Source organism: Phalacrocorax aristotelis, chromosome 10, assembly GCF_949628215.1.
Source record: "Phalacrocorax aristotelis chromosome 10, bGulAri2.1, whole genome shotgun sequence".
Classification (NCBI taxonomy): Eukaryota; Metazoa; Chordata; class Aves; order Suliformes; family Phalacrocoracidae; genus Phalacrocorax; species Phalacrocorax aristotelis.
Window position 1 is genome coordinate 19,956,858 of NC_134285.1, and position 24,228 is coordinate 19,981,085.

General features: G+C 39.4%; 1 protein-coding gene across 22 annotated transcripts in view; it reads left to right on the forward strand.

Annotated features, from left to right (window-relative positions):
• The window catches only part of MGA (MAX dimerization protein MGA), a 62,438-nt gene that overhangs the window by 20,735 nt on the left and 17,475 nt on the right, over positions 1–24,228 (forward strand). For 12 of the 22 annotated variants that reach the window (XM_075105606.1, XM_075105605.1, XM_075105603.1 and 9 more), the window contains exons 4-17: positions 181–268; positions 408–503; positions 5,162–5,290; positions 6,777–6,875; positions 7,769–8,418; positions 9,070–9,427; positions 10,411–10,634; positions 11,563–11,703; positions 12,127–12,199; positions 13,586–14,103; positions 15,604–15,901; positions 17,635–18,270; positions 18,877–19,176; positions 20,632–22,328. In XM_075105606.1, coding sequence (XP_074961707.1) covers positions 181–268; positions 408–503; positions 5,162–5,290; positions 6,777–6,875; positions 7,769–8,418; positions 9,070–9,427; positions 10,411–10,634; positions 11,563–11,703; positions 12,127–12,199; positions 13,586–14,103; positions 15,604–15,901; positions 17,635–18,270; positions 18,877–19,176; positions 20,632–22,328 — 5,307 coding nt within the window. Of the gene's footprint in view, positions 1–180; positions 269–407; positions 504–5,161; positions 5,291–6,776; positions 6,876–7,768; positions 8,419–9,069; positions 9,428–10,410; positions 10,635–11,562; positions 11,704–12,126; positions 12,200–12,293; positions 12,497–13,585; positions 14,104–14,587; positions 14,759–15,603; positions 16,080–16,322; positions 16,501–17,634; positions 18,271–18,876; positions 19,177–20,631; positions 22,329–24,228 lie in introns of those variants that run through there. The other 10 variants (XM_075105607.1, XM_075105627.1, XM_075105609.1 and 7 more) reach the window with 9 other exon arrangements.

Sequence of the window (24,228 nt, forward strand, 5' to 3'; positions counted from 1 at the left end):
CTACTTAGCAACTTGGGGAGAAACAGTAGGATCTAGAGCTCTGTATAAAAGAGAGCGTACTTCTTTATTAAACAATCTCATGTTTTGAATATTTCAGTTATATATTGATGTGGCCTAGTTTGCATCTGAGTCATCATTTTAAGTTATCTTATACTTATTCAAGGCTATTTATGTATGTAGGAAGCTCTTGACATTCACACTGTTGATAGGACTGGAGGAGAAGAGTCCCAGAATCCTCAGGCCCCCTTGTTGACTACAAATGATCCAGGTACGTTTTTGTATTTTTAGTAAGTGGCTACTCCCTGCAATAAGGGAATTTGTAAAGACGCACTGGAAAATTAATCAGTTAAGTCAAGTTTTGCATGGTAAATGTTTTTATATGTTCTCTTTTTTTATTTCTGGAGCAGATTGTCAAGCAAGAATACAAGTACTGGAAAAGGAGTTGATGGAAGAGCTGAAGACCTTGAGGCATAAGCAAGTTATACATCCTAGCCTTCAGGAAGGTAAGTGGGCAGTGTACATATTGTTGCACCTGGTTGTATATTATACTTAATCATACTGAGTTGGTAATTTCCTACTGGATGTAATACCGTGTATGCCTGATACAGCTGGGATCTGATTTTTGGTGTTTTGGGTTTTTTTTCCCACCCAAATACAGGAAAGTGTACAGGTATATAGTACAAATGTGAGAGCGTGAAAGGAAATTTGTGTGAAACTGTCTGTTTTCCTCTTGCCACTTGTGGCAATGAGAGAGGATCTGTGGTATCTGACCCAGTTTTTTTCTCAGAGGCTTCAAAAGTAGTTTCAGCCAGCCAATAGAGATGTTCTTGTTTTCACGCGTTCAAACTAGAAGAGGTGGAGGAGGCAAAAGATGACTGGTGAATCTCCCAACAGCAGAGCAAGAGGCTGCATGCAGCAGAAGATGCTGAGCCTTCAGACTTTGGGCCGTGCTTGTCTTGTAATGAGCTAATCCTTGTAGAGAGCAGATGGATCTGGTTTTACTCCTCCATAGGAAAATAGTCATTTTGTGGTAGCAGAGGAGCTAGAGATCCAGAAACAGTTAACTAAGACTACATTTGTTATGTTTGAGTCCATATTTCTTTGAGTCACTGTAGATCCAGGTTCATTAGCTACATAAGAGAGCCAAGCAAGGTACTTTTAACTTGTCATCTTTCATTTAGATACAGTATTATCCTGAGGTCTGATGGAAGAAAGTCAAGGATCAACACAGCACGACTTAATGTTCTCTCTACTTATGATGTTGAGAGTCTTCAGCAATAGTAATCCTGAGACCAGTGGTGTTAACATATGCATCAGAGCAAATGATGAAGAAAATGATCCAAATGGAAGCATCGTACCTCATGCTTTTGAGGTTCTGGCTCTGAATCTTTCAAACATAAAACTGTAATGCTGTAGGGATTGAGACTCCAGATATTGATCTTGATTCAAATACTAGTTATTTTGGGTCCTCACAGCGCTTCTACTGTGAAGACCCCTGTATTATCTTGAAGGGTTTATGCATGGCATATGATGAGAACTAGTCTGGCATTTTTTGCAGCTGTTTAAAGGGATGCGTTTGCATCTCGCTAGTGTTGAGCTGACATTCCTGTCTTCCACCTCTGCAAAGCAGTCATAAGAAGGGTAACAGAGAGCTCTTAAAGCTGTGTCGTAGATGTGGTGAGAATGAAACAAGATAATGTATCACTAGCCAGATTGTACCTCAGTGGTGTAGCATCAGTGTTGACAGCTGTATCATGGATGTCTGAATGCAGTTTTCCCCTCCCATGATTCCAGAAATAGGCTGCCCTGTTTTCTAATGACCTCACTGGCCACCCTGCCCTCACAGGTCTGTGTGTGTTGTCGTATTTCAAGAATGGTGGTAAAATCCCTTTTGTAGTCAGCTGCTGGGAATGCTACATACAGTGCTAAGGAAATGTTACAGTAATGTTAAGGCTCATTAGGATTATCTGTGGGTCCCTTAGATGTTATCTTTACCCAGGAAAAGTATAATAAAATTGTGGTATGCTGGCAACCACATCACTAGCGAGGGGTATTTTACTCATGAGATGATCCTGAAACTGGGAACGTGTAAAACCCACATGCTTTTACTCCAGCTTGTAAATGAGTGGTGGTGAAGTGTGTGGTACCTTCTGAAGGGTGTTGAGCAGTTCACAGAACTACAAAATGGACAAGAAAAGGCAAACATCTAAGAAAAAAGATCTGAAGAGTATTGACTTTCTTGAATGCTTGTGACTGTCATTTCCAGTGTTGGATGGAAATCTGCTGAGCCTGTTAAATGGTGAAATTGTAGTTCAGCAGTGAAGAGAATGACCCTCGCTTGTCTGATTTTCAGAGGGAAAAGAAGCTATGTGAAGACTATTTGCAGCATAGAGCATTGCTACAGATAAATACAGATGTAATTTGATCAGGTGAATTCCAATACATACACTTCTGTTGTTAGACTTGAGCTGCTGCGCATGAACTGGATATCAATCTTTATTGAGATTACCTTCACATTCGAAAAAGTTACAGATATGTTGCCTTCCACTACAGACTTGAGATTAGAGAAGGAAAACATTAATGGATAGAGGGATTGGGTTTCCCCCCCGCCCCCAATATCATCAGTAACACATAAGAAGGTGGCTGATGAATGCCTCTAGGCCAGACTTAAGGGCTGTATCTTTTCCCAGACATACTGATTCTAAGTATCATCCTGGAGCTTGGTGCAGCCTCATTCACTGTCTTGATTCTGGTACCTGTACTCCAGAATTTCTTGGCCACAGATCATGACTAATATCTCCTTGTCTTCTACCACAAAGCAGACAGAGACATGGTTCCCTTCTGTCTGGATGATTTGAAGTGCATGTTTCTAAATGTGCTTTCAGCTATTTTGTAGAAGCTTTACTGGCTTTCTTGTTCTCGCTGCAGTATGAGCAATGGACGTACCAATTTTGATGTTAACTCCACTTTTGGTTTTAGACAACGTAGCTGGGAAGCTTAAGTTTCTTAGATCCACTGATGATCTCTTGGAGCTGTACCTGAACCCCACGATTGTTGTTTTGTGAAGTTAGGAAAACAGTGATTGAGGCTATCTAGATCTTAGACACCAGGACCGCAGGAAGAAGATGCTTCAGAAAGAAGGGAATTCAACTTACACACCTTAAAAAGAAAGCTTCTGCTGGAGTACTGGATTGCAGTGGGGATGCCTCTTTTATCTGAGCTAATTTGAAACCCCTATTACATTCCTGAAAATCAAAGGCACTGTTGTCAAGCATAGTATTTCAGATTTAGCAGCTGCATCTGATGGAGAGGAGAAAGTTCTGAAGGATATGGTTCTTCGTTTGCTATGATTTGATTACAGCAACTGAAATTTAGCAATACTGGGGATGATAAGAATTAATAAAAATGATAGTTCATGTGTCATGTATGGTGATGTCTGTACTGATGTATACTTATTTTTACCATTTGTTCTCGTTAGGCTGTCTGTGTTCATTCCATGTTGCCCTTGTTGGAGTCATCCTCTGTTTTTTGTCTGGGTGTCTTTTACTTCATGATCCTAAACTGAAGTAATCGATTGTATGTATGGGTGGTGTTCTTATTTTTGAGTGTTAAACAAAGCTAGGCTTTTTTTGAAGATGACAGAATAATTCAAATGGAGTGTCAAGAAAAATAAACTGTGTACTCTTTCAATTTAATTTTAAACTGAGTTTGAAAATAAATGGATGGCACCTTGACATTTGGCAATTGACATGTTTTTATACAAAATGCTGGATTGACTTGCTTGCTGCTCATTTTCTCTATGAAGGTTTGAAAATTATATCTCACTAGTCTGTCTTTGATAAAATATCAGTTTAGACAACCATGTCTGAGATTTGTTCCATGTTGATTGTTTTCGGGCTGCCAGTAATCAGGTTACTGTGGTGCCACTTATGAACATAAATGTGTACCACCAACACAAGGTTTCTTCTGTATGTGCGAACACTTTTTTATGTGTTCTGAGCCTTGTCAAGTCATGCATTTTCAATTTCAAAACTCACATATTTAAAATACAAATTTCAGACTTATTGGCAACAGGAGCAACGTCTGTAGGTTTCTGTAGCTGAAAACCAAAATAGATGTTCTCAACTCCAGGCTGTGAGTGGAATTTGATTGAAAAAGTGATTTATTGAATTCAGTGTAACAATATTTTCTGAAAAAGGTATGAGGTCAAATTTACTAGTGTGTTTTTTTCCCCTCACCATTTCTGTATCTATATTTGTTTTGGCATGGATAAAGATGCCTTTTGTGACCAAGGGAAGTCTTTCAGTGTGAGTACTTTGGGGGAGTTGATGAAGGAAGATGTTATAGGCAATTAAGCATTTGTGGTGGCATCAACAGGATGGATTGTCTAGTCTCTCTATAGCCAGTTTTCCTCTGCTTCAAAAAGAGGCGGGGGTGGGAGGAAGCGTTCTATTGCAAACTGCCAAGCCAGGAAAAAAAAAAACAACCTACTCAGGTCTGGATCATTTGATGACCTGGCCCTGAGAGGGCTGTCTGAATACAATTTTATGTATATCATAATTTCCAAACACGCGCACACACTTCTTCAGAACTAAAATGTGGTTTGCTCTTGTCTCTTATTGCTGGTTGAAACAGAAGTGTGTGGGATATATCTTCTTGTACAAGAATAGGTTTCAGTAGAGAAGGGAATGTGCAAATACCATGGACAGGATTGTTAATTTATGTAGTGAAACAAAATGTCAGATAGTCAGCTGGGTTGGTTCAGGCAGTAACTCTAGCCTTCGAGGATATAAATGAATGAACAATGAATGAATGAACGAGGATAAAAATAAATGAACAAACATCTGTTGTGAGAATTATTACAACATTGGCACTTCGGTTAATAAATGTGGAAATTTCAGTAGTAATCAAGAAAACTATGAAAACTAATTAAATTTCTATCCTGATTTAAGATTCCTTAAAATAATCTTTAATTCATACCTGCTGCAAATTCAGTACAAGTAACAGTTAGAGTTGTTCTTTTCAGGTCTTTTAAAATGGTGGGTGAATGCTAGAAAAGCCTATATGTAACTTACTGGTTTATTTTTTAGTAAATATCTTTACTTTCTTTTTCCTAACATCTTGCTGCATTGAGACATTTACTGATACTTGCCTCTTGTAGTGGGACTGAAGTTGAATTCTGTGGACCCAACAATGAGCATTGACTTGAAATACTTGGGTGTGCAGCTTCCTCTTTCCTACTCAAACTACTCTTTGTGGAGCTATCCAGGAGCCAATCCCAATTCTCCAGGTGGGTAGAATATGAATTTGGTGAAATCTGAAGTATTACCTTTTTATTATCAATGATCGAAGGAGGGAATGGCAATTTAGTTGAACTTGATGTCTTAAAGAGATTAAGGCGGTATTAAAATGACAAAATGCGAGAACTTCCTTAAATCACGATGCAGTTACTGGCCAAGGAGTCCTGAGTAATTTTGGCCAGATTGCCGTTAGCCTTCACTTTTGTGGTGGTTGAGATGCAGTAATAATATGTCTGGTTTACTTTAATATGGGCATGTTTTGTCTATTGAAGCTGGATTTTCTAAATATAAATACACACATTAGCTACTCTCAAATGTATGAGAAAAAGTCTAAGCAATCTGCATTTCTCTGATGTCACTCACATGCGAAATAAAAAATTGTCTTTCACAGAGCTTTCCAGCTCTGTGTATCAGAACTTTCCAGAAGAAGAGCTTGATGCACCACTTGGGGACTAACCTATAACTTCATGATAATTATTACAAAAGTGCTGACCAATTGTGCTTTTTTTTAAAACTTATTTGGTATCCCAACTAGTGCATTTTTCGTTATAATGTGACTATGATTCTAATACTGTTGGTAGTATGGTATGGTACCAATAATGTTGGTAGATACTGTTTTTAATAATAAACTGGACAGAATATAGGGGTGCTTATCTTTCTCCTACTTACCTCTTTCTCCTACATTAAGGAAGACACAGCAATTGGCATATTAATCTGTTGCTTCTGGGAGCTGGTAAAGGGGCAGATGTATCTCAGCTTTCTTTACACTGCAAAAGAGGCAGATTGAGTTCAGAAGACCTCAGTCAGCTCAGTGTCAAATGCAACTAGCCGCACAGATCCCTATTAGTACTTTTACATTCCAGCTTAGCTCCCAGACCTGATGGGTAACTTGACAGAGATGTCGTGGTTTGCCTTTTGTGATTATTTGCTGTCTCTATGCTTAGTTGATACTCAGCTGAATTTGACAGAACAGCAAATGCTGAATGAGGTTTCTACAGGTTTTATAAGAGTCATTGGATCAATTGAGGGGGGAAACTAATATTACTTGCCTTGCTGAGAGAGGTTGTAGTATCGATTCAAAACCTGCCTCTTCCATTTTAGCCTGCTAACTTGCTGATTTGCCTGTTTTGAGTTCTGGAATCAACTGCTGGCACCATTGCTAAGGAGACTAAAACTGTAAATACAGGAGAAGACATCTTTTGTATGGGATAGCAGATGCATGACCATATAGCAGAACTCTACAGGAAGCTTGGTTTTGTTAAGTATTCTGTTAATTTAAAAACAAAAAAAACCAAACAAAAACCAAAGCAACCAACCGACAAACCAAAGCCACCTAGGTCAAAATCAAGTCTCTTTATTCAGCCTTTTTGTTTACTACTGTTCATCTATCCCTGAAAAGGAATAAGTAGAGTTTGCTAGGACACTGATACAATCAAGCGTGATTCGTGAACTGAGGATAGCTTTCTTCTTTTCCAGATACCGGATTTCCTTTTGTTTCCAGGACAGGAAAGACAAATGATTTCACAAAAATCAAAGGTTGGCGAGGGAAGCTTCATGGTGCTTCTAGAAATGAAGGTAAAAAAAAAAATATATATCAGTGTATATATTTCCAATACATGGCATTTTTCTTGACCTTCCATAATCTTGCAGTTTGGTAATTGTGTGTGTCTTTACGAGAATTTTTTTTTTTTGAAACTGTCATGAATAAAGAAATTTTTATACCACTTCAGTAGTCAGAATGGAGGCTTATGAGGGAAGAGAAACTTACTCTGAGTAAGAGAAAAATGCAGTTATTCAGTACTGTATTCAGTAACACACTTATATAGGAAATCCAATTTTACACAGAAGGCTTGAGCGAAGGTCAAAGCTGTAATAGTTTTGGTGGTGTTCATCAGTTTTGATTTTACTTGGAAGTGTGGTGATTTCATAACTCTGTTGCCCCAGAGACCTTAATGAAATAGAGTAATTTTTATTTATATTGGTGTATTTGTAACTCCAATTAGAGTAGATATTCCTTACCTATTTGATGACTTTGCCCTGCCTCAGGGAGAAATGGATTTTTGACAATTTTCCAATTTTTATTCTATATTTAGATTAAATATTTATATTGTACCTTCTTCATTTTCATACAATGTTGTGTTGGGGTGTTCTGGATGTATTGTGGTGTACCAGGTAGGCTAGATGTTCAGGACATCAACATGCAACAAAGTAGGCTGCATAGAAGCACTGCCTGTTGAATTCTTGCTGGTTTTGTGAACGAATACACGTGTAAAATATCAACAAATCCAGTTGTTCAGACAGCTGGTTCTGTTTGAGTGGATTATATTTGGCATGCCTATGTTGTACTCTTCCAAAATAATTGTATATCTATTTTTAGAGAGGTATTTACCTCTTCTATATCTTAATTATTATAAGAGTTGCCAGTACGTTTTTCCAGGAGCTAGCTAAAGTGCTCTTTATTTGTTCAGGTGGCAGTTCCGAAGGTTCTTTGAAGAATCGCTCAGCATTCTGTAGTGACAAGCTGGATGAGTACCTGGAAAATGAAGGGAAGTTGATGGAAACAAGTATGGGATTCTCTTCTAGCACTCCCACTTCTCCTGTGGTGTATCAGCTTCCCACTAAGAGCACTAGCTACGTGCGAACACTTGACAGTGTTTTAAAGAAGCAGTCCACCATAATTCCATCAACATCTTACACGTTCAAGCCTGTTCCTCTGTCAGCTACCTCTAGGAAGACAAGGACTCAAAACAGACAGACATCTACGAATAGTAGAGTAAAATCATCTTACAAGCCTATACTGCCTTCACCTTTTTCTGGAAAGCAGAAACAGAACTCTTCAGCAGTAGGGGAAAAGGCTGCTAAGTCAGTCTCAAATAACAGTTTGGCTAACCAAGCAGATAGTTTTGTGGTGCCAGCTCTGGATGAAAGCATACTTCCAAAACAGATTAGTTTGCGCCAAGCACCGCAACAGCAACAAGCAGCTCGTCCACCAGGTTTGTCTAAATCTCAAGTGAAGTTAATGGACTTGGAAGACTGTGCTCTCTGGGATGGCAAACCACGGACCTATATTACGGAAGAACGGGCAGACATCTCTCTGGCAACCCTGCTCACAGCTCAGGTAGATCTATAATAGTTTCCTTTCTGTACCATTGCTTTTCTAAATGTGTGCACTTTCTGATGTTGCATATAGATGCAGAAAATAAGACTGAAGCCGCTAAGGAGCGTGGCAAAGCATGATGTTCCTTTGTGGTGTGGTCTTTGCAGTGAAAGTTGAGAAGCGTTGACTTAGCAGTATGTGAAGAAACTAATTGTGATAATAGCGTGTTGATATGCATCGTTATTCATTTGAATTAACTCGGATTTACACCATTAAAAATTCTGGTTAATACAATTGCTATTCAGTAACTGCATTTCCTATTTGTTGCTGCTTTTTCCCCCCAGTTGAACTAACTGCAAAAAAATCCAGGTCGTATAACTTGGTTGTTACATAACAACCTCTTTTGCTTTCTTCACGTCCTACTTATTACCAAGATAGTTTAGCCATCTCAAATTGCCTCTCAGAAGACCTTAAGTGTGAACTCTCCTCTTTGTGTTTTTTTTTTTTTGTTTTGTTTTAAGATAGATGACAAATTTTCTGTGTAAACCATGTAGTTGGAGGAGTTATTCTAAATGAACTTCGAGTAGCGATTTTGCATATGCTTTATTTAATCTTACTAAAATTTCTTCTTACTAAAGTTTGAAGTGCATACTTCTCTAAAACTTTTTTTAGGCTTCTCTCAAAAACAAACCTATCCACAAAATAATAAGACGACGAGCACCTCCTTGTAATAATGATTTCTGTCGACTGGGGTGCGTATGTGCCAGTCTAGCACTGGAGAAGCGTCAGCCTACCCACTGCCGCAGACCGGACTGTATGTTTGGTTGTACTTGCTTGAAGAGAAGAGTGTTGCTGGTGAAGGGGGGATCAAAACATAAGAAAATAATGAAAAAGGCTGTACGTGGAAATCTCGTGTTCTATGGAACACAAGAAGATCAGCAAGAGGATGAAGATATAGAAGAGGAGGGTGATGGGGAGGAAGACGAGCTGAAGCAGAAAGATAAGAAGAAGAGAAAAAGGGTAGAATACAGTGAGTATTGCTGGGCAAAAGGGATTGCTTGCAGCTTTGCAGAAACCACCTTTCTTGGTGGGCATTTTTGTTAGGACATAGTATTGATGCAGTTTCTAATTCCAGAAATTGGGAGTGAATTCCAAGAGATGTCTGCAGTATCAGCTTTTGTATAGCTGACTAGCAGGAAATAACACCTTTTCCCTTTTTTAAAACTCTTACCTGATCAGCATTTTGGGCACTACTTCATTTTGATCACTAGTTTATTGTGTTCAAATAGCTGGAGTTCCTTTTTGATAATTTAAACTCTTGCTCAACTCTCTAAATATCTTTAAGGACTAAGGATATGAGATAATTATAATTACTACTATCACTGTTGGTAATCTTCACAGTCATAGTGATGTTTTCTCTCCCTCTTACCAAGTGAATATCTAGAGCTGTATTTTCAGTTGCTGTATATAGTTCACTGACTTAAGTGGAAATATAGTGATTTACAGTCATTTTAGATATATTCTAAGGTATACTCGTAAAACCAAATTGGTAGAAATTGGCCATGAATTTACACTTTCACTTTCTTGCTAGTAGTACTTCTGGCAATAGCTAAAAACAAACATAGTGTTATCTGGTTTTCCACTGGAATAAATTACTTATTCCGTAGAGCTGTGGTATAAAGTCTGGGTGTTTTGGAGGTGTTTATAATTAAGTGTATAGCATCAGTGAAGACTGCTGATTCTTCGGTGTTTCTCTGTATCTGATATTACAGTACAACTGAGAAATTATGAGTGTAGAATAATTTTTATTTTAATTTCCTCTTTTTGTGGACCAATCCCAGTCACTTTTGGCTAGAATTTGAGACAAAAAAACAACCAGTAGTGTATTCTGGCAGTATGAACTAGTGATTGCTGTATGACTAGACCTTGGGCTCAAAAATTTCTGTTACAGCTGTGTTAGATGGTGTTTCATTCATAAGTAAGTTGGGTTTTTTCCTTCTTTTTTTTTTTCAGCTATCTGTGACTCGGAGCCGGAACAGCCTATTAAGAATTGTCCATTATGGGTGAAAGTAGAAGGTGAAATAGATCCAGAGCCAATTTACATCCCGACACCATCTGTTATTGAACCAGTTAAATCTGCAGTACTGCCCAACCCTGAAGTCTTGCCTTCTAGTAAGCACAGATCTTCCAGTGGAATGAAACAAGGCAGAGTGTACACTCCTAAACCCAATCCAGTGGTAAGAAAGGAAAGGAGATGCGTTCATTTATCTTTGTATTGAAAATTAAACTAAGCAGGCCAAATGCTTCTGTGCTAGGCCATTTTAGATGAAATTTGAGATGAAAGCCTAAGACTGACAGCTCATAGGTATGTTGATAAGTTGGGATGAATTTTCTGTGTATAAATCTTCAACTATCTCTGTTGTGAATTCAATGTAGTGATACACAGATGGTGAAAGGTGATTATGATTCATTAATAGCCTGATTTAGAAAGTGCAATAATGTATACTATTTCTGGCAAAATGATTGTTGGTCCTGTAATGTTTGTATAAATTGTTAGCTGCATAATGTAGCCTCTGATTAATGAATTACTTGCCAAAAAAAAAAAAAAGGGATACAGACACACGGGGTTCAGTATAGTTCTGGAGTCTTTTTTTTTTTGGCTCTTGTTTGAGGTTTCACTGCCAATGTTGGAATAATCTGCACTTGCCTCTCCCCTCACCTTAGTGTCTAACAAAAGCAACAACAGCAGTAGAGGAGGAACAGCACTAGAGTTGTGTCTAGTTACATCTGAAGAACAAACATACCAGGGCTACTATTTAATGTATACCAGATAATGTTAAAAAAGCATGATACTTAGGACTCATTTCCCCACTTAAAAGAGTATCTGAATGGGTTTGGGTTTTTTTTGGGGGGGTGGGGTGGTGTTCTGTGCTACCCCTCTACCACCCGGCCCTGAATGTGTCATCTGGAAGCAAGATCTAGGCTGGGCTTTGTGATATACTAAGAGGGCAGATTCAGCTTTAAATGATAGACCTTTCTTTTGACATTTACTATTGAAGCATTAATGTTGAAGTGTTGTTAGAAAGCATAACTGTTCCACGAATCTAATGTGTATCTAGAACAGAGAGATTTTCTTTTCTTTTTTGGTTTTTCTTTTTTCGCTAGATTCGAGAGGAGGACAAAGATCCTGTCTACTTGTACTTTGAAAGTATGATGACTTGTGCAAGGGTACGAGCATATGAACGCAGGAGAGAGGAGAAAAAGCAACAAAAAGACAAAAGCGATTCACAGAGTTCTAGCATAAAGGTAAGAAGTCACAGTAACTAGTTTGTGTCACAGAACAGGCAGATATATTGAAAATGCAGAAGTAATTTTTTCCCCAGAAACTCCTCCATGACATGAGGGCTTGACTTATATTTCATGGTGATAGGGATGTGGAGCGTGGAGCCTAAATCACCTAGCAGTGCTGGTAGATTTACCTCATTACTATGATAGAAATGATCTTGTCTGTGGAAATTCCTGGCTGACGCATGCGTTACCATGTGAGGCTTAAATGTTCATTGTTAAAAGAGCTGTTCTAAGATAAAAATTGTAACACTGTCAAAGTTAGCATATGTTTTATGATTTTGGTGTGACAGTATGATGAAGTAGTTTATTTTGTGATGTGATTTTTGGTTTGGAAGAGATACACAGGATGAATATTTTTCTTGCATTTCTTTCCTCCCACAGGAGCATGAACCAGAGCTTCAGTCTCCTGAGAAAGCAACCTGTGAGGTAGACAAAGACGCTGATAAATCAGGAGGTAAGAGCTGAGTCTTAAATATAATTTGACCTCTTGGTAGTTCCACATGTTTGCGGGGGTTTAATGTTGGCTTTATTTTTTTTTTATTATGCAGCTATTGATGAAACAAAAGTCCGTGTGCTGGGGGAGTTATTACAGTTGTCAATAAAAAAATCTTGATATGCTTACAGTTTCCTGTTTTCTTAAGCAGTTGTGTTTGTGTCACATGGGAGATACAGCAGGCTTTATATCCACTACTTGCTCTAAGGTTAAAATGACCGGTAGCTTGTTTAGCAATAAAAGATAATACTGCACAGCAAACTTGTCTTCAGGAGTGATAATTAGATTCTTGGGAATGAGTGGAGATTGCTGTACATGGTTTGTCTGGGTTGTTTTTTCCCCCCCCTTTTTTCCTTACTATTACATTGTAGTTACTGAAGAATTAATATCCAAGTGGTACTGTGAGGATGGGATCCTCGTGTTCTCCACTTAGAACCCTATGGGACAAGGAAGCGCCTATACTTTATTTGGAGTTGTTTGATGTTGAATTCTTTTAGTTCAAGTTGAAAGGTTGAATTGAAGTTTTGCTATGTTACGTATATATAATACTGGGTTTGAGTTTCTAGTTCATAAAGAAGTAGGCTAGACATCTGTGTTCTCCTTCAGTCTGAAGTGGCCCAAGTCATGTTATGACCTTTAAAATGAGACATGTACTAGAGGCATTGTGTCACCCACTAATGAAGTATAGCTGCCTTTTTGAGCTGAATTTTTTCACAGTTTAATGTATACAGCAGCACACTCTACATTTAAGGATGGGAATGGAAAAATAATACAACTAGTTGAAAATGCTGGAGAATTGGTAGGTGAAATTAAAACAGCCAGGACACAGGGCTCAACATCCTTACAGGTTTGCAAAAGTGACGTTGGATCTGTAATGACAACAAAAGGTCATGCTTCTGTTGCACATCTTCTGCAAGATAGTTCTACTAGCGGCATGTTTGCCCCTCATGCCATTATAGGACAGTGGTCCTTTTCTGGCTCCAAGAGAAAAGTGCCATCTCTTGAATAACCAGCGATGCTTTCTACTGCATGTTGGTGTTTGTTGGAGGTCTTTCATCCATGTACTGAAACAACCCAGCTTTGTTTAGCTTGTGATGCAATGGGATACAACCTGAGATGGTACGGCTGCAGGGAATGAACTGTGAGAAATAGTTCCATTAGTTTTGCAGTGAGTTTTTGCTTGCTTGTGAAGCTCTGCAAGGGGAAGTGATGCTTTGAACCGTTCTTTTACTTGTTGTTGCCCTGCAGTTGAGAAAGGGTGGAGGTGCGGGCAGAATAAAACTGTTTGAATATCCAGGTGATTAAAATGCCATAGTATTGCAGAAACCTATTTCAATTCTTTCTCAGAGAAAAGCTGGTGGTCTTCCCGTAGTGAGGGGGACTCTTCCTCCACCTCCTATGTTCATCACACCACTCCAGGTGGACCAACCAAGCTTATCGAGATTATCTCTGACTGCAACTGGGAGGAAGATCACAGTAAGATCTTGACCATCTTACCACAACATATCAACAGTAACGCGCCACAGTGCCTCAAAGTGGGTAGCTTCGTTATTGAATTGGCTTCAGAACGCAAGGCCGAGGATGAGAAGGACCCTCCCATCTACTCCTCCAGAGTGAAAATTTCAGTGCCGTCCTACCAGGACAAGGATGAGAAGCCTGAGATACCTGTCTTGGATACTCCTGATAGCAGAGTGCTGTCACGCAAAAACCCAGAAAATCTAAAGTTCTTGCGGGCAGACACATTGGACAAACTGCAGAAGTTGCATGGGGGCAAAGGCTTGCCTTTTTATGCAGGGGTTTCTCCTGCAGGAAAGCTGGTCGTCTACAAACGCAAAGCTAATATGAGCCCCTCAGGCTTGATTCAGGTGGGTCCCTCTGCCTTTACTGTGGAGATTAGATTCAGTTTCATCCAGTATTGCAGAACTCCTTGAAGGGCAGAACACTCTTTAACTAGTCTGCCTAGTCTTTTGCCTGTCCAGACCAGGATTCTTAGTATCTGGTGGCATTCCTGCCTCTCCATAAGCTTGTCCCTTTCAAGATTGACTCAGTAACAGGAAATGTGTTTAGAAGTCTGAAATATGACTGTTTAGTTTGCCCTTTTAGCCATTTGGGTCTTGGTGGCCCAAGTACAGAATCTCTCTCAAGATCTTTTTGGTGCTTTTGAAAACTCCCTGCAGATGCATTTGACAGGTAATACTTCTAAATGAATGGCTGTTAGAGGCCACAAAAAGAATATTATCTGAGGAAGTGTACACTGGAACAAAACTTTAAAATGGAACTGTAAACATAAATTGCTTTTTGCTACAGCTTACTGTTAATCTTCACTAATAGCCTGTGTCCTCTTTGCAGAATAGGTGTTGTTCATCGAGACTCCATAATCCATAGCTAAAAGTGAGTCCTTTCTCTGCAGATTCGTGCTGCCGATTTGGTATTATGAATTGGTGATAGGAATTTTAGGGCTAGGATGAAGGTGGTCTTAATCAAAGGTGTTTGTGGTTATAACACCACCACTTTCAGGGAAGGCGTATGAATTAGAAGATAAGAGTAAAAATTTTTTTCATAAACCTTTGCAGATACGGGACCCTTACAAAGAGAAGCTAGTGGAGAGAAAAAAATGTAGGGGGAGATTTCTTGCATTTAATAAAAGTTGCTCAATAGAAACAGTCAAGACCTTACTTAGTAGTAGCATATTTAAATATATTTGGGTTTTAGAAGGTATTATCAAACAACATGAAAGTAAAATGCAACACTACCAAAACTTCCCATTGACCTGTAGGCATAAAGCCTGACATTGAGAGATGTTCCTTTTCTTCTCTCCCATGCAGTCAGTTACCACTACACTTCCGAATTCGAAGTTAGTCAGCTCATCCTACCTTAATTACAGTGTCAAATGACAGTACAGATAAGAAAAATGCTGATAAAGCCTTTACAAGCTCTTTAGAGTTTTGTCCCAATGTATATGACATAAGTATTCTTTCTTTGGTGATGCTAGGTGATAATTAGGTTTGAGAATTTGGATAAAATTATCCTTTAATTTGGGAACCCATTTTTATTGAGGACATATAAGGAACAAATAAGGAACAGGAAAAACAAATGCTAGCTTCCCACTACCTAATTTCAGTGATTTCACATGCTCCTTTGGACTCTGTAGTTTTATGTGAGTCTGAGTAGCATCTAAAAATCTGTTTTAGAAAGATGTAAGAGTTTGAAGTTCTCCTGGGCAGTAAGGAAATTAGGAATTCCCATTCTGAATTGCAATGGTTTTTTTGAAAAGGACACTTGGAAGTCCCATGGAATTAAACACCTCTCCAGAGGTGGTGAATTAGCACTCTTTTCACAAAGTTTCCCTTTTCCACTTTTTTCAGGTTAATGATAAAAGGTATCCTCAGGCCAAACTGCTTTTGGGACAGATGGGGGCATTACATCCCACCAGTCGGCTAGCAGCTTATATCACAGGCAGGCTGCAACCCACAGTACTTGATATCTCAACCCTCAGTACTGTGATCTCCAAGGTAGCATCCAGTGCTAAAGCACCTGCTTCTGGGACACCATCAGTCCAGGTGCCCACAACATCAACTCCCAAAACTACATCTTCCACCAGCACTACTTCAACCCCCTCTGTGACGACTCTGAAAACCCATGTCCCAGCACAGAGACAGATAGGTAGGTTGGAACTTATTACTGTGTTTTAAATTGCGTGAAGCTGAAGTAAAAAGTGAGTGTACAGCATTGCTGTTGATTTCTGTGGAACAGTGCATGCTGCCTTTGGCTGCATTGCCTACCTAAACTGCCTCTGCAATAAATAACCTCTTTAAAGCAAAAAATTTTATTTTGACTTCAGAATACGATTACAGATGTTGACGATTAGTTATTTTATTAATGCTACTAGAGCATATTTTCAAGAGACAAGGAAGAGTGGATGGAGACACGCTGAATGTTAAACTTGGATTTTTGTTTCGAGAGTGTCCTTACTATGATTTTTAATTGCTTTTCATCAAACATCGATTTAACTTAAAATGAGTAAAGGATCACTCTAATCTGTGGTTCTTCGCTGTTAGTTTTTCTGATGATGTTGCACTTATAGTTGGAATTCCTGTGACCACCAGAGATGCGTGAAGCAGCAGTGAAAAACAAGATGGTCCAAATCTGGATTAGCGAAACAACAGGTGTGCAGCCAATAACCACACTGGCCTGTAATCTCATCGGATTTCACAAGCTAAACAGGGTTGGACTTACTCAGTGCTTTGAGTAAAAAAAACAAAAAAAAATATTAAAAAAAAAAAGTATCAGAAGAAGCATGTGGTACTTGTGTCTGAGTTGGTACTGAAATGATTACCCCAGCATGGCAAGAGAGGAAGTTTCCTTTAGCTATTACATTTTGCATGAGTTAAAAAAGAAAATATCTAGTGCCCATCCGCGTACTCCCCACACGTTAATTAAAGATGTGAAGAAGCTTTGCAAGAGAAAAGGATGTTACCTGTGTCCTGGCAAAACTTTAATTTCTGATTGATTGTTTTGTTTTTCTGCCTAAATTTTCATTGCCATGTAAATGGGTGTGTTGTTTTTCTTGTCCTGTAATAAAACTTCTTGTTTTGTGTGTTAATGCAATATTAAAGAGCTGGCTGCATTCCATTGATGGGTGAAGTGATTGTTGCATATATGATTTAAGTGTTCTGGTATATTCTGCGTTAAAAATGCTGTATGCATAAATAACTACAGTAACTGAGGTGGGCTTGCTGCATAATCTCAATGCTGTTGTACTCTTCTGTAGGCATCTGGAGTGATGTAGATGCAGTATTCTGATCCCTTGGTGAGAAAGGGCTGAGGGCAAGGATCTTCCCAATGGTGATTACTTCCCATTGGTTAAATTTTTGTCCCATCCAGTCCTCAGTTGCATGAATGTCACTGCAATAAGGGGACATGGCAAACTCTTACCTCCCTCCCACGCCCTTCCCCCATGGCTTTGTCAGATGCGGACACAGTAGAAGGGGGATGAAAACCAAGAAGCGGTGAAAAGAGATGGATCACACAAGCTGTTACAGGAAGAATTTGAGGTTTAGAAAATAGTTTGAGACCATTATTTCACTTAGGTGTTTGCTTTCCTGTACTGTAATTAGAATTTGCTGTTCATAGTTATATGATAAAGAGCAACCCCTCAAGACCCGATTCTTTTGTGTGGCCAGGAAGAAATGCAACAAAAAGCTATAGAAGTGGAATAAAGCAGACTTATTTCTAATATGTAAGGCATGCTCAGGACCACCATAAAGGTTTCAATTTAATTACAAGCTACAAAGAAAATGGAGGCTCAGATTCATGCTGAAATTACACTTGTAGAGCCTCATGAAAGGCAAAGAGGAAATCTATTAAAATTTTGACCTGCAAGTTTTTATTTGCAGCTGCCCGACACTCCCCTGGTGGTGTGTTCACACAGTTTGTGATGAACAAAGCCGGAGCTCTACAGCAGAAGATTCCTGGAGCGAGCACACGCCAGCCTCCGTCAGGGCCACAGAAGTTCAGTGTCAAGCCTACACCGATAATGGTTGTCGCTCCTGTGGTTCCCTTGAGGCAATCTCCAGCTCAATGCACAGTCTGTCCTGGGGTCACTACAGCCACCACCACTTCTCCAGTTACTGTGGAAAGTACCAGTGTGGCAGCATCTACTGTGACCACTCCTAGCCAGACAAGAGCTAATGAACCTGCCTGCTCTCCTCCTGCAGTTAAAGTCACAGCTCCTCCTGCAGCATCTGGAACCAACACCTGTACTACTACTCCCTCGTCCACCACTCCTGCTTCCACTGTGAACGTAACGAAAGCAGCGGGGATTGTTGCGCCAGTAGCAACCATGTCATTCCCTAAAACTGTAGTAACAACACCAACTGTTACTTGTCCTGTTGTCACAACATCCACTTCTACAGTTGTACTAACAACTGCAACAGCTACATCTATGGTGACCAGGCCAACTTCCTCTGCTGGCTCCCTTCCCATTATACTATCAGGAGTTAATACAAGTCCTGCACTGAATCCAAAGAGAGGTAAGGCATAGGTGCTTTGGGCTGTTACTGCAAATGCTTTGGTTTTTTGTTCTGCCTCCTTCATAGCTGGAATACAGTCTGCAACTGTAGAACCCCATTTAAATATAGATTCACTTGCCTCCACCCTTCTTTCCAAAATAGGATAAGAAATGTAATCTCTTAAGTTGCTTGTTTTATTCCAGCCTGAGCTGGTAGAGGAGGAAAAAGAATGTAGCTTTCTGGTCAGTGACTGCTATGAAATGAGCTGGAAGTCTCACATCACTTCTTGGCCTGTAGAAACATATAGCACAATTACTGCTATGACTGCTAGAATTTCACAGTTGGCATAGAGTTCAAGAAGTAGGTGTGGAATTACTCTCTTGTCATTAACACGGAGGTCTTCTGAGTCATGGTAGAGAAATGTCAATAGAACTGCATGAAAAAGACTGTCCTGGCCTGGTTGGTTCTTTGAATTCTGTGAATAAAAAGAGAAAAAAATGCTTTCAAACCAATCTAAAGCTATCCAGTTGTTTCCAGAACATTTGTGCTTGTTTTCATTAAGGATAATGCCTGATTTGTAGGCTGTTCTCTTAAGCTGATTTTTATATAACTCCAAAAATGTTTCAGAAGATGTGACTCCACAAGCTATAAATAAGCCTCCCCAGAAGATGCCTCCTGGAACAGAGAAACGCATAGGACCTCGGTTGTTGCTGATTCCAGTGCATCAGACGTCTCCTGCTTTGCGACCGCTAAACAACATGCAGCTTGCTCAGAGGCAGAGGATGATCCTTCAGCCTCTCAGGAGCCCTGGTGGTGTGAACCTGTTCCGGCATCCTAATGGACAGATAATTCAGCTTGTCCCTCTGCATCAGTTTCGAGCCGCAGGTACCCAGCCGAGTGTGCAGCCAGTGATGTTCCGCAATCCAGGTACAAAGTCCAGTCTGCCTGTCTCAACTGACCAGTGTGTTACCCAGAAATGAACAGTGTAATAAATGTCTCTGTGAGGCTCATTCCCCTGCTGGAAGTAATAGAACAGAGTCTAATTTGGTTCTGCATATGTAGTTGAAGAACATAGTGTAATTATTTGTAACACAACTTAAATACCATCCATCTAAAATACAGAAAGTGCAGTTAATAGCTAAGCCACCAAAATTTGGGAGTTCTGTGCAGCAAGTAAAAAGGCCTCTGTTGTGCATGTGGCAATGAGCCATGTCCATGGTACTGTCAGAACTTAAAAGCAATTCTGTTGATCTGGTGATTCAAAAGTAATTCTTGTTGGAGGTTCTTTTAAAAAGAATGAGCTATTACTTGTGCCTCATTGGATGTGCTGCTCTGTTTTTGTTTGGTTTGCAGATTTATTAATGCTTTTACAGCAGATATTCAAATCAAATGTTATACTACAGTACAAAATTGCTGGGTTTTTTCCTCAGTATGTGTGAACAAAAAAAAAAGTGATTTTTTGAGCTGTTTCTCTAGTACAGAGTTGAAGACAGGGTTGGAAGAGTTAGAAATTGCAGGTATCTAACAAAAAGTAGGTAGGACACTTGTTGAGCATACTGCTGTACATATTCGTAAATAAAACATGTTTATAAATAAAATACCCTTTAAATGCATGTTTACTTTCCAGTAGGAAAGTACTGTTCTCCCTTTATAAAGAAGCATCTTGAGGAGAGGGAGACAGAGTGGTGTTAAAAAGAGAGAGGTGAGAACAAGCATAGCAGGTGACAAAACTGGGGAGGAGAGAAGATAATCCTGTGCCTTAGTTCGATACGAGCATGAGGTGTAGTAAAGAATCAGTCAGAAAGTTCATTCCTTTCTGGTTTGGGGCTTTTGCTGTGTAAGAGAAACTAGGTGCCAGTGGTGGTATTTTTACCTCCTTTCCTTACGGAGTTTGAAACGCTGCTGAGGAGTTCATTAAGGTGAAAAAGGTTGTGGTATAATCGTGTAATTTTGTCATGCTTGTAATGGTTTTCCTCTATGGAAGTCTTTTTCTGAGGGAGGTGGGAAAAAAGGGGTTTAAATTTTTTTTTTTAAGAAAATCCCCATTTTCCTGTTTTCCAGGGAAAGTAAGATACAGAGAACTTTCAACTAAATGCAGTGCCTTTTATTTTTTGCTTTTGATTGAAAAGCTTAATGCTAAACTTACCATTAAATCTGTTAAGCTACCTCATATGTTTTGTTGGGGTGTTCCATATAAAAACTCAACAGTTAATATGTCTTTATGCAGTACCAGCTCTTTCGCTGATATCTTGCAGTCAAATACTGGATCACATTGTGATCCTTGAGAATGCTGGCTACTCCTAGTACAGCATCAAATATTAAAACTAAAAGAAAAAAAATTGCTTTGAGAAAGTATTAGTTGACGTTTTGTTTTCCTCACAGGATCTGTTGTAGGAATCCGGTTGCCTGCACCTTCTAAGCCTCCTGAGCCTCCTGCGTCTTCCACTTACTCTGTGTCTTCCGCTTCTGCTGCAAATTCAGCTGTACAGACTGCAGTACCCAAGTTATCCCCTACATCTAACCTAGCCACTCAAGCATCTTCTCTTCTTCCTTCAGTAACAAGTTTTGTGTCACAGGCAGGCACTCTGACCCTGAGGATCTCTCCTCCTGCTGCTAGCAGTGTGGCAACTCAGCCAGCCTCCGAGTGTAAAGTAACCTGCAGCTCAGGTGGTCTGCCAGCTACCACTGCTAACCTCATACCTTTGCAATCTGGTAGTTTTGCTTTACTTCAGCTCCCAGGGCAGAAGACTGTGCCTAACTCCATTCTTCACCATTTTGCATCTCTTCAGATGAAGAAGGATTATAGGAAAATATGCAAGAAAGAGGACTCAGGTGCTGCTCAGCAGAATGAAAATGGGAAGGCTTCATGTTCAAATGACATTGAAGTTATAGAGTCTGAGGTCACAGTGTCAGATAGGAAACAAGAAGATGAGTTGTTGGTTAACCAGTCAAATAATGTTGAAGGGTCAGCACCTGGCACAATTGCACCTGATATAAATTCTATGACATCAGAAATGGTGGAGAAGGACTCAAAGATGATAGAGAACTCTTGTGATGATAGCTGCTCTTCTCAGCATGATGTTTCTGCAGATGTCATATCATCTGACCATTCGTACATCAGTGAGAAGCCAACTGATGAGGAAGAAAAAGGGGCCTCTGAGGAGAAGGAGGATTCTGTCAGTTCTGAAGCTGTAGTGGAGGCTGTTTCAGCTAACTCTGAAACTGTTTGTGGGTCATCAGATCAGCCTCTAGTTGTTCCTGTGGATAATGCACATTCACAGAGTCTCAAGAATCAGGAGACTGCACGGTTGAAGAATCATGGGAAGGAACAAATACGTGCTGGACAGGAAGAGCATCTAATAAAAGAGCAAGAAGGAGATGCAGAGACACACATGGAGGACAACAACAAGGCAAGTTCTGGGCAGTCACAGAGTCAACAAAAGCAAGATATAAAGCTGGAGAACAAGAAGGAATGGAGAGGGACTGAACTGTCTCAGAACAAACAATGCCAGGGTGATGCCATGCAGCCAGATGTGGGAAGGAAGGACTATACGGGCTCTATAGAAGCAGAAAGCATAAGAGAAAAAAAAGGAAGTAAGTCTGAAATCAGTTCTGCAAAAGAGCAGGATAATGCTTCAGGAGAAGAGCATACAGTCAATACCAAAGAAGGCAAAACAAATGTAGCTAGGCAGGAAGGCAGTAACAACAAAGAACAAGAGGCTTTTGATTCTCAGGAAGAAATGAAAACAGGTCATGATATTGTAACACACGTCAACAGTTCTTGGAGCAAAATATCTAGCATTGTACCTGCTTTAGAAAATAAAAGTGAGGTGGGTAACAAAGCTGATACATCTGAGAAAAGTGACTTTTTGACACCAGAACAGAGGGCACAGGAAGCCAGGCATCACAAAAAGGGTTATATGCCCACTATTGATATAACTGCTGATGATATGGAAGAGGAAGAAGAGGAAGATGAGGATGAGGATGAAGAGGATGAAAAAACTGATGATTCTGCTGATGAGATGCTGGATGGTGCTTCTGACTTCCCAAGTGAAGAGGAAGTAGATGTTGAAAAAGTGGTAAGCATTTAACTGTTTATGAAGGGATATAATTTTTTTTTTTTAATTGACAGCTAACATGTCACAACCCATGGATTTGAAAGATACAGTACGATGTTTGTGTTCTGAACTTCAGTTTCCTTAGAAAGTCTGGATTGGAATTCCAAGTGGAAATTTCTTTTATTTCTTAGTTGTGTGCTTTTTTTATAGGTAGCATCGTAGTGGCCTTTTGGAAATTCGCTGTTTTCCAGATAAAAGGAGTTATATTGAGCAAGCTATAATAGAACCATTGCATGTTGTCTTCCTCCAGGATTTACTCAAGCAACTCGCTTCCTGTAACATGACTTATGATCCTAAAATGTAGTAGCCAACCTAGTATTTCTGTTACTTTAAGCTGTTTACTCCTTAATTTTTGTAGCCCTTAGTTAACATTTGTTTCTGGAAGGAATGTTTGAGTCTCTTAAATTCCTCTTGAAATTTAGTAATTCTTTTAAGTAGTGTGTGAAAGCTGTCATTCCCTATTTGGTAGAAAACAAATTTGCTCCAGAAAGCACAGAAGAAGGGTAAACTATTGCTTGGTACAGCTAAGATATGTTTAGGTTTTAACAGTCATAGAATTTCCATCAAATTTCACGCAAAAAAAAAAAAAAAGAAAAGAAAATAATCCCACGTCCAACTCCTTGATGTACTTTTTAGATACCAGTATGTGCATTCTTACTTAAAATTTATGAAGTTGTGGGTGTTTGAGTCAGTCAAATAGACATAAGGAGTAAGGTAGACATTTCTTGGGATGAGATAAAAGTGGAAAGAGAAAAAAAACTGGAGAGGAATTGAACAAACAAATCAGCAACAGGGGAGATAGTGTCTTCAGGAATTTGGAAGTGTATAGTTTTTCTAGGCCTTCTGTGTTAAAGTAGTCCCCTCGCAGTTGAAAACCAAATTAGATTACTTTTTCTTCTAACCACATTCAGAGTAACTCAGTTAAGTCAGAAACTCTGGCTTCTAGAGAATCTATTTAACTTTCAGAAAAATTGACTAATCAATTCATATTCTAGCTCACTATTCTTGGGCAAGATGATAGCATCTCAGCTGCATGAAGGTGAGGAAACTGAAAGCAGATGTAATTTTTGGGAGTTCTTTCAAGCTGAAAACTGAGCTGTTGCTGTCTTGTCTTGAGTCAAACGGTGACAGTTTAATAACACCTCTATCCTTCAGTAACTTCAGCAGAGTAATTATCAAGTTTTGAGAACCACGGTTAATTCATGCCTGATGCCCAATAATCTTTCCAGACAAGGTAGTCTTAGGAATCTGTCGGTAAGCCAATATAATGTGTAGGTCACAGAGTAGCCTGTTATCAGGGTTCATGTCTTGAAGATGCATTTTCTTTTGTCCTGCAAAAAGATGATGAAATAAAGAAATAATTATCAGAGATTATAAGAAATGTTTGTTTTGGAAGAAAATTGCTATGCAGGTTCTGACTAATGTGATTTGGTAAGCCATATAAGGGGATGTCTTTACCATAAGCTCACACAAACATGAGTAAGCTACCTTTGCTTCTAGAGCAGTAAAGCTGAGGAATGATATCTCAGGACTGTGCAAAAACCTAATCTGGCTGAATTCTTGGTTTGTTGGACTGTGCTGTCTGCAAGTTAAGTTAGCACGTCAATGCCTAATGGAAAACTCAATTTCAAATCTAAATGTGTCTCTGTTGTTTCTCACTGGGATATACTCTTTTATCAGTGTAGTGCTTACAAGACAGGCTGCACTGGTATTGTTTGTCAGACTGGATGAAGTCAGGCCATATAAACAGACTGCGAGGGGCTGTTTATCTGTTTCATTAAGCTAGTAGAAACAGAAGCAAAGTGTGCGCACACGTCCACTAATACTTTTGTTTAGTGGAAATACTAATGACAGCTCTCTT